Source organism: Globicephala melas, chromosome 1 (genome assembly GCF_963455315.2).
Source record: "Globicephala melas chromosome 1, mGloMel1.2, whole genome shotgun sequence".
Taxonomy (NCBI): Eukaryota; Metazoa; Chordata; class Mammalia; order Artiodactyla; family Delphinidae; genus Globicephala; species Globicephala melas.
In genome coordinates, this window is record NC_083314.1 from 137,767,577 (window position 1) to 137,782,893 (window position 15,317).

At 41.0% G+C, this 15,317-nt stretch overlaps 1 protein-coding gene across 7 annotated transcripts in view; it reads right to left on the reverse strand.

Moving 5' to 3' along the window:
* FGGY (FGGY carbohydrate kinase domain containing) overlaps window positions 1–15,317 on the reverse strand; it is a 413,910-nt gene that overhangs the window by 338,284 nt on the left and 60,309 nt on the right. For 6 of the 7 annotated variants that reach the window (XM_070046609.1, XM_030870319.2, XM_060287916.1 and 3 more), the window contains one exon: window positions 8,969–9,057. The exons of the other annotated variant lie outside the window; for it this stretch is intronic. In XM_070046609.1, the coding sequence (XP_069902710.1) occupies window positions 8,969–9,057 (89 nt within the window). The remainder of the gene's footprint in view (window positions 1–8,968; window positions 9,058–15,317) is intronic. 7 annotated transcript variants of the gene reach the window in all.

The following is a 15,317-nucleotide window of genomic DNA, read 5'->3' on the forward strand; positions in this document are numbered from 1 at the left end:
TTTTTCTATTACTCATCAGTGAAGAGATAAGGATTATTTTTCTTCTGTAGAGAGTGAGAGCACTCTTCTTTCCCCAAAATAAGGGTAAAGGAAATCTAATATTTACAGGCCATTTCTCAGCACTATTAAAGATACCAAAAAATAAGCTGACGCGAGAGGATGACTGAATCATTCTCCCTAGAAGAACGGTTTTATACCATTGTTCTGAGAAATCATCCTTCAACACAACCATAAAACAATGCATATCAAAGAGTTTTAGCATCAATCATATCAGAAATAACTGTTATTTTTTCCCCAGAACTCTTTAATTTTATGACACTACCTTCAGAATCCTTGTCAAGTTTCAACCAAGTTCTGGCCAAAAAATGTTACCTCTAGGATGACCTAAATTCAATAAATTTTACTTTCATTCAATAGATTTCTAACAAAAAATCAAGTCGTTAACCACAGTGAGAATCCACTTTACAGTTATGAGGGTGACTATAATTAAAAAAAAAAAAAAAACAGGTGAAGCTGTAGAGAAATTAGAATCCTCATACATTGCTGGTGGGAATGTTAAATGATGCAATTGCTATGGAAAAGTTCAGTGGGTGGGTCCTCAGAAAGCTAAACATAGGATTACCATGTGACCCAGCAATTCCGCTCCTAGATATATACCCACAAGAATTGAAAGCAGAGACTCAAACAGATACTTATGCATCAATATTCACAGTAGCATTATTCATAATAGCCAAGAGGAAGAAACAACCCAATTATCCATCATGGGTCCACCAACAGATGAATGGAAAAGCAAAATGTAGCATATGCATACTATGGAATATCATTCAGCCGTAAAAAAGGAAGGAAATTCTTACACGTTACAACATGGATGAATCTTGAAAGCATTATGCTAAGTGAAATAAGCCAGACATATAAGATCCTACTTATATAAGGTATCTAGAATGGGCAAATTCATAGAGACGGAAAGTAGATTAGAGGTTAACGGGGCAGGGGAAGGCAGGAACAGGGAGTTGTTACTTAATGGTTACAGAGTTTGTGTTTGGGGTAACAAGTTTTGGAAATAGGTAGTGGTAATAGCTGTTCAACACCATGAATGTAATTGATGCCATTGAATTGGACACTTAAAATGGTAAATTTTATGCTATAGATATTTTACTAAAATTCATAAAAATAATGTAATCTATCAAAAGCACTGAACTATATACTTTAAATGAGTGACTTGTATAGTATGTGAATTCTCTCTCAATAAAGCTTTTTTTTTTTTTAATCAAGTCTTATCTTAGATATGCAACTGAGTGAGGTAATCAGGACGTCAAGTACTAAGGAAGGGATGTGGACTGCAGGCAGGCCACCAGAGGCAGATATTATCGTGGAAGTCTACCCCTTCTTCCTCCCTTGCTGCTGCCTCAGTCCTTAGGGAGGATGAGCCTGCTCCCTGCCCGCTCTCTCCACTAAGAGCAGCACCAGAGGAAGCTCAGCTGACTTTGCACCCCATCCCCTCACTTAATTTTCTCCAAGGGGGTAAGGGAAATCCTTCTGATTGTTGTGACACTGGAATATATTAAGCCATGTTTGAAGGGGTCACTGTGTTAAAGATAAGGTACTAAGTCATTCCTAGAATAACATCGAGCCCACGCCTTCACTCTCCATGCCCAGGTGCAACCAGTGTGCACTGGCTTTAGGTAAGCACACCTCAGCAGGATCTGCATTCATGTTGCTGACTCAGTTACTTGACTTGATGACATCTGGTTGGCATATCGGGCCTGCCTTCCTCCATATAAGAACACATACACCTGAACATGTAAGTGCTGGTTTAGCCTCACTTCTGAGCTGCATTATCCACCCAGTATACCAGAAGCTCTATACATTAAAGGTTAACAAGTATTTTCTAAGATAATGAGGCAGGTTTTCATTCTTCATCTAGCTAATATGCTCTGTATGTAGTCTCTATCAGTCAGAACTCCAATGGCAAGGAAAAGTGAGTGGCACTTTGAACAGTTAACAATAGGGTACCTGTTAGGAATTTAAATAATGAGGATTAATGTTAATGGTCCTAAGTGTGATAACAGCACTGTGGTTACACAGGAGAAGGACAGTACTCTTGGGGATCACATTGCAGAATTTATGAGGAAAGAAGGTGGTATCTGCAATTCATTTATAAATGGTTCAGCAAAATAAACACATATGCATGTCAGAGATAGAATACTTTTGAGCACAATGTAACGAAAACGTTAATTGATGAATTATAGGTCTGGAGTCCCCAACGCCCCCGGGCCACGGACCGCTACTGAGCTCCGCCTCCTGTCACATCAGCGGCAGCATTAGATTCCCATAGGAGCGAGAACCCTACTGTGAATTGCGCACGCGAGGGATCTAGGTTGCGTGCTCCTTATGAGAATCTAATGCCTGATGATCTGAGGTGGAGCTGAGGCGGTGATGCCAGCCCTGGGGAGCGGCTGCAAATACAGATTATCATCAGCAGAGAGGTTTGACTGCACAGGGACCATAATAAATCAACTGCTTGCAGACTCATATCAAAACCCTATCAGTGAGTGGCAAGTGAAAACAAGCTCAGGGCTCCCACTGATTCTGCATTATGGTGAGCTGTATAATTATTTCATTATATATTACAGTGTAATAATAATAGAAATAAAGTGCACAATAAATGTAATGCACTTGAATCATCCCAAAACCACCCCCCGCCAACCCCAGTCCATGGAAAAATTGTCTTCCACGAAACAGGTCCCTGATGCCAAAAAGGCTGGAGACCGCTGATGTAGGTAAAGATATGGTGTTCCATATACCATTCTCTCAACTTTTCTGTAGCTTTAAAATTTTTTCAAAAATAACACCTTGGGGAAAATAGTAAAATGAACAAACAAAAACATGAATTCTCACCAATATTTAAGAAAACACTGAAATCCAATATAAATATTAGTAGTTGACATAAATAGGCAATTAATACATGTAATACTAATAGATACAATTATTGACATTAATTGACATAAATTAATAAAACAAGTGATTGATAAATATAAGAAAAGGTAACTGCATTTAATAATAAAAATGCACATTAAAATAAGAGATCATTTTAAGCCTAAAAACTTGGCAAAACTAACACAGACATTATACAGACATAAGATAGAATATTATACGGGTATCAAAAACATGTTTTCAGATAATATTTGATAGGGAAAATACAATAATACATAGAGTAAAAAAAATAAATTGTATAAAGTAGATTTATAATTTAAAAAATGAAATACAGTAATAAGAGTCATTAAATAATGATACTATTTTTGAGATCCTGGAGATTATATTTGGAAAATGACTATAGATCTGGATCAATAACCTGCCATAATCTTCTCCTGACAGATTAGCAAATAACCATAAGAAAAATAACAGAATAATAATATCCCTTATAAACCCCACACATAGAGAACCATGCAAATCAGGAAAATAATTGCTATTTTAAAAGGATTACAATTCTAAAGAACATAAATTCATCTCAAAGTAGAAAATAGAATATTTACTGACAACTTTCACAGAATTGTACATTGTAGTGGGGGGGAGTAATATATCATATACAAAATGTAAGGAAAAATAAACCTGAGATTCTAGAAACTCAGCCCTGTTTCCCCATATGCCATAGAAAACTCAGACATTCTAACATATAACTTCTAAAGCAAACTAACCAAACTGTCTCTTGTGCATAAGGAACTTGGTAATCAATTTCTTTTTGTCCAAAGAAATAAAAATAAATGAATTGAGAATAGACAAATCTTCTATAAAAATAATTCAAAATAACGTATGTAGATAACTCCATCTTTAAGGAATTGAAGCATAACTCCCTACTCCTAGTGTTGGCTGTGCATGGTGATTTCCTTCCAATAATACAAGATAGAAAGTGGAAAGGAACCTGACAAACAATACCTCAGCCAGATAATTAAGATCAACATCAACAGTGATGACATGCTGCTAGTATGTACCCTTGATATGATATGACATGATGAGAACGGTACTCAATAGCAATAGGCAGTGTAGTCTTCCTCCCCAGAACATACTTCCCATGTCTCATCATGAGAAAAACGTCAGACAAATTCCATTAGAGGGACACGCTATAATATATATGACCACGCTTCAAAACGGTCAAGGTCATCAGAAACAAAGTTGAGAAACTGTCACAGCCAAGAAGAGACTAAGGAGATATGACTAATTGCATATGGTATCCTGGATAGGATCTTGGCCATTAGGTAAAAACTAAAGAAATATGATTAAATATGGAATTTAGTTAATAATAATATATCAACATCGGTTCATCAATTGTTGACAAATGTATCACACAAACATAAGATGTTAATAATAGGGAAAACTAGGTGTCAAGTAAATGGGAACTCTCGTACTACCTTCACAACTTTTCTGTAAATCTAAAACTAGGTTTAAAATAAAGTCTATTTGAAGCTATAACTGAATTTCAAAGGACATACTTTTAGACAATTTACAGAATATTGGCAACCCTTGATAATCTAGGAGAAATTGCTCTCAGACTGCAATGTTATAGGGAGTTCTTCTCCTGAACAGCAGTTGGGTTCTTATGTGTTCACTTAGTTAATCTTGATTATGTTCTCACCTTTTCTTTGGCCACTAGGAAGCTTGGAAACAAATCAATTAGTAATTATGATGAACCATATAGTTTCTATGAAGCTCTTGGCTTTATCTTATTCTATTAATATTTCACTCCATTGTGACTTTTTAATATTTTTATCACTGCTTTTATCTTCTATTATCAGTCACATCAAATCTCTTTAGAGGGAGGATTTATACATATGAATATGTTTTTGTCTGATTATACAAAATTTTATTACTCAAATTTCTGACTTCCCACTTCTCATGTTACCAAAATTCTGGACAGTTATCCACTAAAGGCTAGGATGTGGCAAATTACTACAACGTTGAGCTTTAGTTCTTGAATTGCAAAATGGTGATACCACCACCTGTTTTAACTGATGGTTGGGAGGACTAATGGGGTTCACATTTGTTAAAAAGTTAGCACAGATATAGAGAATGCAGTCAATAAATGATGACTATGATGATTATATAAATTATTATTTAAAAAAATAGCAATAATTATTTTCATCAATATAATGAAAAGAATGGAGCTGAATTACAAATTAATCATAGGCCAAAGTGGTGATTTTCTCAGTGACCCAGAAAAACAAGAGTAGCTGCCATAGTTTAGAAGATAAGAACAATAAATAAAGCGAGGGGGGAGGGGAAAGCAGGAGAAGAGAGAAAAACAGATAAGAGGAGGAGGAGGAAGACTTCTTACACACCGTCACTGCCAAAAACAAGTCTGAAGGCTTAAGACAAGGTGAAATCTGATCACTTTTTCAGCCATGACTCCACTAGAATAATAAAAAGAAAAAAAGAAAGGGGAAAAAAACACCCTCTAGCCTTTTTGGCACCCATTTCCCCAAAGCCTCCCAAAACAATCATAATAAGAGCCAGATAAACACCAAATCTGAACCTCTCCTTGGCCCAGAGGATGCCAAGTTCATGTTCCACTGTCCAGAGTGTTTTTTGGCATTCGTACATTCAAACTCAGACCCTCATCTTCCTTATTCTAGAAGATGGAAAGACAATGGGGATTTTTCATTAAAAGAACTATGAATTGTTTAAATACTATGTGCTACACGTTTTATCCACAGTACCTCTAACCCTGACAGGACTGCCAGATGAGGACCTGAATTTGGGCAGGGGGTGGGGGAGGGGGAGGGTGGTAATTTACTCCAGCTGCTCACAGACAGTACATAGCAGAGACATTGAACCCAGGTCAGTCTGACTACAAGGATTTCCCTCTTTCCGCTAGGCCAGAAGTTTAATGCAAAGACTCCCTGCCAAAATCGATACAGTAAGGAAACTAAATAAAATAGCTAGGGCTTCCCTGGTGGTGCAGTGGTTAAGAATCCACCTGCTGATGCAGGGGACACAGGTTCAAGCCCTGGTCCGGAAAGACCCCACATGCTGCGGAGCAACTAAGCCCGTGTGCCACAACTACTGAGCCTGCGCTCTAGAGCCCGCGAGCCACAACTACTGAGCCTGAGTGCCACAACTACTGAAGTCTGCATGCCTAGAGCCCGTGCTCTGCAACGAGAGAAGCCACCCAATGAGAAGCCCAAGCACCGCAACGAAGAGTAGCCCCCTCTCACCACAACAAGAGAAAAGCCCGCGTGCAGCAACAAAGACCCAACACAGCCAAAAATAAATAAATAAATTTATAGAAAAATAAAAGAGCTAATTCCTTCAAAAACTTTCTCAGCGCTGTGTTGGAAGTTCTTCTGTCACCTTACTCAGTCAGTCCATACAATAACCCCATGGAGTAAGTATTGTCATTACCCCAATTATATTTATAATTGAGAAAGCTCTGAGATTACTTGTTTCGCCTGATCATGCAAGTTGAAATAGAGAAGAAAGAATGAAGAGATTGAGGAAACAACAAAAAAGAAAGACAGATGTAAGAGAGAAGTGTGCCTGGGAGAGGGCAACAATCTTTACAAGAGGAACTTGGTGCCTGGTGCCCAAGGTCCACAGGCTCAGCTCTCCAGAAGAGCAAAGGTGGAAGGGAGGCCTCTGAAGGTGCTGGCGAGTATGGGCAAGGGGCGAGGAGGGGACTGCAAATACACGCTAAGGAAAGTAGAATGAGTCATGAGTGTCTCAGCCAATAAAAAATGGCAGGGATGACTGGACAGTCAATAAATCATTTCTGAGCACTAAACTTTCTGCTTCCTCAGGATTTCAGATTGTCACAGGTGGGCAATGGAAGCCCCCAAGCATGTTCTGATAGGCCAACGAGAAGCTGTCCACCTTTAAATTTACCAAATCCATCCGACCTTTCAAAATACGTCCAATCCTTCACAGGTATGGACCACCTTACATATTACTTTCATGTATACTCTGTTAGGCAATGTTGTCCCAACTTACCGGACCATATAACCACCTGGGGCACTTGTTAATCACACAAATTCCCAGGTATCCCATAGGGATTCTGATTCAGGAGGCTTGAAACTGGAAGCCCTGAGGATCTGGGCTTTGAATAAATGATTCGGCTGATTCCTATAATCAGGCTAGTTTGGTATCACAATCCCCATTTTATAGATAAGGAAAGTGAGATTCAAAGAAGGTAAGGCCACTCCCAAGGTCACCAACCTCTTGCATGGCAGAACTGAGGATAAGTCGTGTTGTAACTCCACAGTGGATAAGCAAAGCAATGCATTTAAATCTATCTGAGCCAGAGCTAGCTTCAAAAAGCTGGCTTCTTGGTGTCTTAATATGGCATTAGACACTTGGAAATGGGGGTGTGGACTATCTAGCACTATCAGAAAAACAGGGAGGACATCAGTGAACTGGATTGATTAACATCCAAGGAAAAAGAGAAGGAAAATCAAGGTCCTCCTCCATCTGTAGTTCTGCTTTTGAGTTCTCAAGGCTTGTGGGGGCCAATGGATTGTTACCAATACCCACACTATTAGCACTGTTTTGACTCCTAGGTCCATTTGGCTAAAATAATCAAAACATTTCCTTCACTACTGCACAAAGATAGGGAAAAAAACTAGAGAAAGGTCCTGCCAGAAATAACTCTAGACAACTAATATCATACGAAAAGAGGAATGTCCAGATGAGATCTTCACCCAAACAACCCCCTCCCCATTGATGATAACAATATAATGGTGACTAATTGCACCTTCTGGGTTAAAGTTCAGACCACTCCTCCAGAGCCCTCTCCCCAGAGAGGGATGAGTACCTGAGGTTTACTGAGGCCATTTTAATATGCACGTGAATCCCCTCCACCCTAGCATTTCATTAGTGGGAGGGGAGAATAATCAACAAGATGAATGATGTGCTTGTGAAATACATCTTCTACTATCTCCTTTCTGGAAGCCCCTGCTGCCAAATGAACTATCACACTCTCATCAACTCTCTACAAGGAAAATCCAAATCATACAAAATGAGATAGACAGAAAGAGCACAGGGAAAATGGTACTCCCATTCCCAGCTTCTCATGAGTTTAAATAAAAGGGAAAATAGGGAGGATTTAGCGCTCTCTAAAAGAGATGACTTTAAGATATACCTAAATATATACATACTCATGCAGGTTTTTCGGTCCTCTGGGAAATGATCCCCTTTCTCATATGCAATTCTAAATCATTTCCAAGATAAGAAGACCCCTCCCTGCCCTACTGCCCCCTCCCCTTGTGCATCCCCTGAAATCTGAGGTCAAGATGACAACAGGTTTGCATGCTTTGAGAGTACATGTCCAATCTGTCCATATATATGCACATCTGTGCACACATCCATTGTAGCAGCCACAATCACACTCCATGAGTATTTTTAAAACTGTCTCTGATGTGTAGCACATAACTTATTTATAATATTTGTAATTTCTTGAGAAATACTGTTGACTTCAACATACATACTTCTACACTCTGGGATGATTCAGGTACGTTGATATAAAAAGCAAAATAGCTTCATTAACACACCCATCTAGTTAAAGTTAAAATCACCTTCCTTGAAAAACATAACTCTTGCCTTAATTTTAGGGGCCAAAAAATGTTTCTTTTATTCATCACGTAAAAAGCGCCTTTGGAAAAATAGTCACATTTCACAATGGACTATTCACGTCTCCTTTAAATGTGTCCAATTTTAATGAATGGTCTTCACCTTGGATACCCACATTCCAGGCCTCATAGGAACAATGGTGTTTGGGCATGTGCAGTGGAAGTGGAAGATGGATTCAAGATGTTTCAAGTATGCAAAATCGCATGCAGATGTACAAACAGTACATCCAGTCAAAGCGAGTTAAGAAAGCAATATATATATATATATATATATGTGTGTGTGTGTGTATATATATATACAGACACCCAAGAATGGATGAACACAAATAAAATCCAACTCATAATTAACATACCGTGCTGTGACACCTGTTGCCTTCCACGATAAGAAGTCTGGGAGATCAAAGAAATGTCCCGCCTTATCCCAGCAAGTCTCTCTCAAGTTCTGCCAAATTAAATACATATTAGAATCAATTATGGGCTATTTTTTCTCCCCCTCTCCTCTTTCAATAATGTTTCAAAATTTTCAAAACAAAAGCATAGCCAACAATGCCCAATAAAACATCTGTTCAGGGGCTGGGAATGGTGAGTGATATAAAAGCAGTACTATACAGGAAAGAAAAATTGGCAATTATTGATCCTTCCAAAAATGACTATAATTTCCCTTTTATTCCTCTTTGCCAACCTGGAGCAGGAGGAAGTACATTCTGCAAGGGTACGCAATCCATCTTCCCAGTGAAGGGCAAGAGGATACTCTTCAAGACACATAAAAAGATTTCAAAGCTGAACAGCTGTGAACTGGGGAGAAAAACCACACTACGAAATTACCCGATGAAATGCAATGTGTCCTGCCATGAAAAAGTCTCCCCAGGCTGACTGGTTCCAAATGCAACAGGAATGATAGTCCCTGTCCACAAAGAACTTCCAATCTAAGCCAGAGAGAATGGTACGGAATCAAGCTATTCTTATAACTTTTTAAAATATTTGTTCCTTCCAATTTCTTCCACACTGCCAATGTGGTCAGATATTTTTTTCCTGCCACTGGGCTTTTTCTTTCCTCTGCCACCTCTGTCCAGAACACTCCTTCCTCACCCACCACCCTGCTGCTCTGCCCACTTTGGTTAACCCAATCCATCCTTCCCTGGGGAGGTCTTTCAGGATCTCCTCAGGTGAGGTCTGGCTGTCATATAACCCATATCACCCTGCAAGTAGTTGTATAATGTCCTTCTCTTCTGCTAGGCTGTAAGCTCAATGAGGTCAAGGACCTTGTCAGTTTTATGCACCATAATATCCCACAACTGTCTTTTCTCCTCCCCGGCACAGGACTGGACCCTTAGCTGTGAGGTAGAAATCACATGACTCCAGTCCCCCTGACACACTTAACTGGACTAGGGGTGGACATGTGACCTAACTGGGCCAATCAGATTCCTTCTCCCAGGAATTTAGAATCAGGATCCAAATGGAGTCATTTAACTTCTGCCCTTGAATGGAATTGGAGGTGAGATAAACTTGGAAACTGTGAAGTGGCCATTTTTTTGCCAAGGACCTGGAGAAGTAGGACTTCAAAAAGAGAAGAGCAATACAGACAGAAGCAGCAGCAAGAAAGGTTTCCTACCACCCAGGCAACTCTCCACGTCCTGGTTTCAATTATTCCCTCCCCAAGAGGCTACAACAAAAAGGAACGTATCCTAAGTACATGGGTATCTTTGGGAACCTAAAGGCAACAAGACAGAAGATCCAAAAGAGACATATTCTAGTATATGCTAGCAGGTGACACATAGCAGACGTTCGATAAATATGCATTCAACAACTAGACAAACTGCTCAGTTTCACCTTCCAATCTCTCTCAGGTGAGAGGCGCTTCAGAGTTTACAAAGGGTTTCCACATGTGTTACCTCCTTAGAACACCACAAAAGTCCTGAGTGCTGTTCTATCTATTTTATAGACATACAACTATTCTTTATCTATATTTGGCCTCAAATTCTATGAGTTCTTCCTATTTTCTCTTCCCCTATCACCACTCTCTGAACACAGACATCCACGCACAGCAGAGAAACTGAGTATTAACCCAGGAACAGGGTCCCATTAAAACAATAATAACATCAAAAGGGCTCAGATGTAAAAGGCAGTGTCAAGCCCATTTTCTGTTGTTGTTGGTTGTTTATTTTAAATTCCTAAGCATTTGGGGGAGCGCTTACATCTAGAAAGGGCTAAACTTTCCTTTGAACACCCATACGTCTTAATGTTAAACAAAGCAACACTTAAAGTTGACTAAGTATGCCAAACGTAGCTCTGAACTAGCAGTATCTTTATATGCTAATAGATCAGTCAGAACATGGTAGCCTTTGAAACTATGAGTCAAGCTACTAGTATGTCTTCTGGGTAGTCCCCCAAATCTCTTTCCATGTGCTCTGTGGTTTCGGTGATCAGTTCTCAGGGAGAAAAGGCATCCTCCTTCTAAAGACTTCAGAAATCCAAGGCCAATCAGAAATAAACCACGAAACCACTGCAGCAACGATCAGTGCTACCAGCCAAAGCCAAGCAGTCTTCCTGAACTCAGAAAATAACTGCTTCTGTTAGATCTTGTATACAGTCATTACAGACCTTGCAAAATGAGAGCTTTCAGCCTGTAGCCACGCAGACAGCCTCTGTGGACAACGGAACCCAGGCAGAATGTCTCAGAGACAGCATCAGGCCTCTGGCCAGAAAGAGACACATCGGGGGCAGGAGGGACAAAGCAGCCTGGCGGCGCCATCTTTTCTTGAGACAACGCCGGCTTCACTGGACAAAGCCAGAGACCCTGGCTCAAACTCTCCACAGAAGGAGTGACCAGAAATGGCATCATATAAGGAGTGCAAGGCACCCTTAAAAACGCACATGGTCCTGGGGGAGAAGACAGCAGTAGTATTCCCTGCCTTCTCCACAAGCAAAGTCTGCAGCTTAGCCAGCAAAGGAGACGGGGAAAGCGTTTGCCTGGATGAGAGGGATGTCTCCAGAAGCCTGATCCCTTACTTGGAGATGCTGACATCACCTATGAGGTTCCCATGGTGTACTTAGGTTGGGCTACATGATTCACAAATGCTTAGTCATCAAATGCCAGATTGGCCAAGGGCCTATTAGCCCCCGTGGATGGATTCTTAATCCAGTTCTATGAGAAAATCTCTCCATCCCTGCCTCTCCCCAACCAGCGGAGTCCCAGCCAAGGGCCTCAATCTTACTGAATTAATTCCATCCTTGGAACCACTGGGCCTGCATCAGGCACAGCGACTGTCCTCTTAGATTCTTCCACAGCTTACAACAGTGCCCCCACGTTCCTCATCTCATTGGATTCTCAGGATGGTTCAGAGGTTGTAGGTGATACACAACAGTCTGCACGTGAAGGATGCAGAAACTGAGGTTCAGATGACAAGGCCTTAACCCAAAGCCACATGGGGCTTCCCACTCTAAAGTGAGCGTTCCTTCCTTCCCAGGCCACAGTCACCACCCTGAGGCTCCCAGATCTAGCAGAGCTGTGGGTTTTGGCCTTTTGGAAGCATCATGATGGAAGCTATTACCATTCTTTACAGAAGAAAAGCCCTCCAAAACACATTTTTTCTAATGTTTTTTGTTTGTTTGTTTGTTTTTGCGGTACGTGAGCCTCTCACTGTCGCGGCCTCTCCCGTTGAGGAGCACAGGCTCCGGACGCGCAGGCTCAGCGGCCATGGCTCACGGGCCCAGCTGCTCCGCGGCATGTGGGATCTTCCCGGACCGGGGCACGAACCCATGTCCCCTGCATCGGCAGGCGGACTCTCAACCACTGCGCCACCAGGGAAGCCCTCTAATGTTTTATTAAACTTCAGAGATTTCACTTTCAATCCTGGGCAACTCACTTAACTTCTACATCCCTCATAACAACTTCCATGCACAAATGGTACACGGGCTAGAGCAAACACAGAGCAGGTCCCCAACACAAGCCAACTTTAGGCGCATCTCATAATGTGGGTACTGAATCCAGTTCAAACTAGGAGCTCTCTGTGCTGAAGGAGTTAAGCCTCTCCTCCAGTTACCAAGCAACTAACAAAAAGTAGTCCTTTCAAGGAAAAAAAAAAAAAAAGAAATCAGCAGTGATTGGGGTGTATGACTTGGCAATAAAGGCTTCTGCATTCCAATAACAATCCTTTGAGCTAAGCAATCCCTCAGGCTTGAAAGCCACCAAAGAGAACAAATCTCTTTTTTAATCATCTATTACTTCATAAAACCACACTCAAAGCACACACAGCTGCGGGTCTTGGCAGAGGGCGGAGGTGGAGTAGTGTATCTGAGGTTCAAGGCCAGGCAGCAGCCACCCCACCAGCCTGGGGCAGAGAGTTGGAGCTTTCTCCCTTTCCTTCTCACTGCCATGTCCAGGGAGGCAGTGAGGTCTCTGCTGGCTTCTAGATGCCAAGGGAACTTGAGGGTAAAATGAAGCAGACGCTGTAATGTATGTTGGGAGATGCGAGGGTCTAGGAGCAGCATGGGAAAGTAGGGATGACCAATTAAAAAAGGATCAACTAAGTATTTTATCACGACTTGCAGTGGGATTCTATCTGGGCTCCCTGCTGTGTGCAGTGAATGAAAGGGAAGAACAGAGCTCCCTAATTCCCTCCCAGTAAATGGTCCTGCCAGAACATCCCAAATACTCACGATGTTGTTTTCCAGCACAACGTCCCCTAAAAAAGCAAAACCTTATCCTCACTCTATATTCACAACTGAGAATTAGGGCACAGGCTGATGGCCCAGAAAGGAGAGATGTTTCAGGAAGAAACTTAATCCTCAACTTCATTCTTTAAAAAAAAAAAAAAATGATGCTGAAAACATGGACTGGGTCATAATCCGCAAACAGAAACTTCCCAGAATGAATGAAATAACTGTGTTTCATACTCCCATCCACAGAGAAAAAGACCAAACACTGCAGATATTTTAAGTCAGACAGATACGCTGAGAGGTTTGTGCTACCAGTGACATCTTTCTAAAAACTTAAAACTTACCATGACGTTTCTTTGTTTAAAATGGTTCGACAGTTCCTTGCGGCCTAGAATCACATTTTATCTCCTTGGCATGGCTCTCAGGACACGTAACTTAGCTCCAACTTGGCCACTATTTGTTATGACTCCTTCTTGGCTCACTGCCCATTATCCCTGTCTTCATCACTCCCCACCCTGATCTCACCTCATTTCTTTCTCTTCCCCAAACGCACTGTACTCTTTCATATCTCCCTGACTCTGTTGAGGCTGATGCTGCTACTTGGATTGACTTTCCCATCTTCTCTCATGATCAAACATCTACCTTCGATTTTCAAATGCAGCTCAAATATCACCTTTTCAGTGAATCCCTCCATCCCTTGCTGTGTCCTTATTATATATTCACGTGCCTAAGTCCATCTCAAAATTTCAAACTCCTGGAGGGCAAAAAGCCGCTAACTTTTTTAAATGCAAAAAGTTTCAGGAGGTATAAAGAAACTTAAAGTCAAACTCTTTTAAAGTAAAATTACAGGGCTTCCCTGGTGGCGCAGTGGTTGAGAGTCCACCTGCCAATGCAGGGGACACGGGTTCGTGTCCCGGTCCGGGAAGATCCCATATGCCGCGGAGAGGCTGGGCCCGTGAGCCATGGCCACTGAGCCTGCGCGTCTGGAGCCTGTGCTCCGCAATGGGAGAGGCCACAGCAGTGAGAGGCCCGCGTACCGCAAATAAATAAATACATAAAAATAAAGTAAAATTACAATGAAGCTGGAGAAAGATGTGTGCAAAGGAAATGGTAATTAATAAGATGATGTATGATGATAATATAATGAGCCTGATACCAAGGTTTGGTAAGTCAGCCTCATAACTTTCTCATAATATTTTTCGTGTGGCCCTATATCTGCCTCTAATGAGTAACCACAAACAGGGTTCAGAGAAGGGAAAGGGCTTTGGGGCCTGGGTGGCCAAAAAAGACTTCATGGAGGATAGATTTGAGCTGAAGCCTAAAGGTCAAGTAGAATAAATATTTATGCTACTGCTGAGAATGACACCCAAAAAACAAAACTCTAAAATGACAAGGTAGATCACCCCCTTTAGAGAAGGTTTTGTTTAACTGTACTGTACCTTCACAGAATTTATTTATAAAATGAAAGAATTCTATTGTATAATTTAAATTATTTAATTTTCAAGAACTGGATACATATATGCATCTTCCCCCCACACCTCCCCTAGAGCTCTACTGTTCTACAGAAAGGTAAATTTATAATCCACACTAGAGCAGATTTTCCAACCATAAAAATGTTATCATTTGCATGAAAACGGATCGTATTCTGCAAAGCTGACTTTGCCCAGGAATGTGATACACCACATGCATTAGGAAAACAAGGCTTTGGTATGTGGGCCCTAAGAACTTTGGAGTCAGGCAGACCTGAGTTTAATTACTGTCTTCACCACTTCCCAGCTGTGTAGCTTTAGGCAAATTAATTTCTCTAAGCCCCAGTTTCCTCAAATGCCACATTACTAGCATCTACCTCAAAGGACGTTGGGAGGGTTAAATGAAATAATGTGGAGTGCCTGATAAGTCAACGGATTTCACTCTAATTACTACTGCAGAGCTTCACGTGTTTCAAAGTGCTTTGACATGCATGATCTCATCCGACCTGTATAATTCTTTAAGGCAAAGAATAGGGGAAAGGTAAGAAATTATAAACCTCACCTTTCAGGTTAA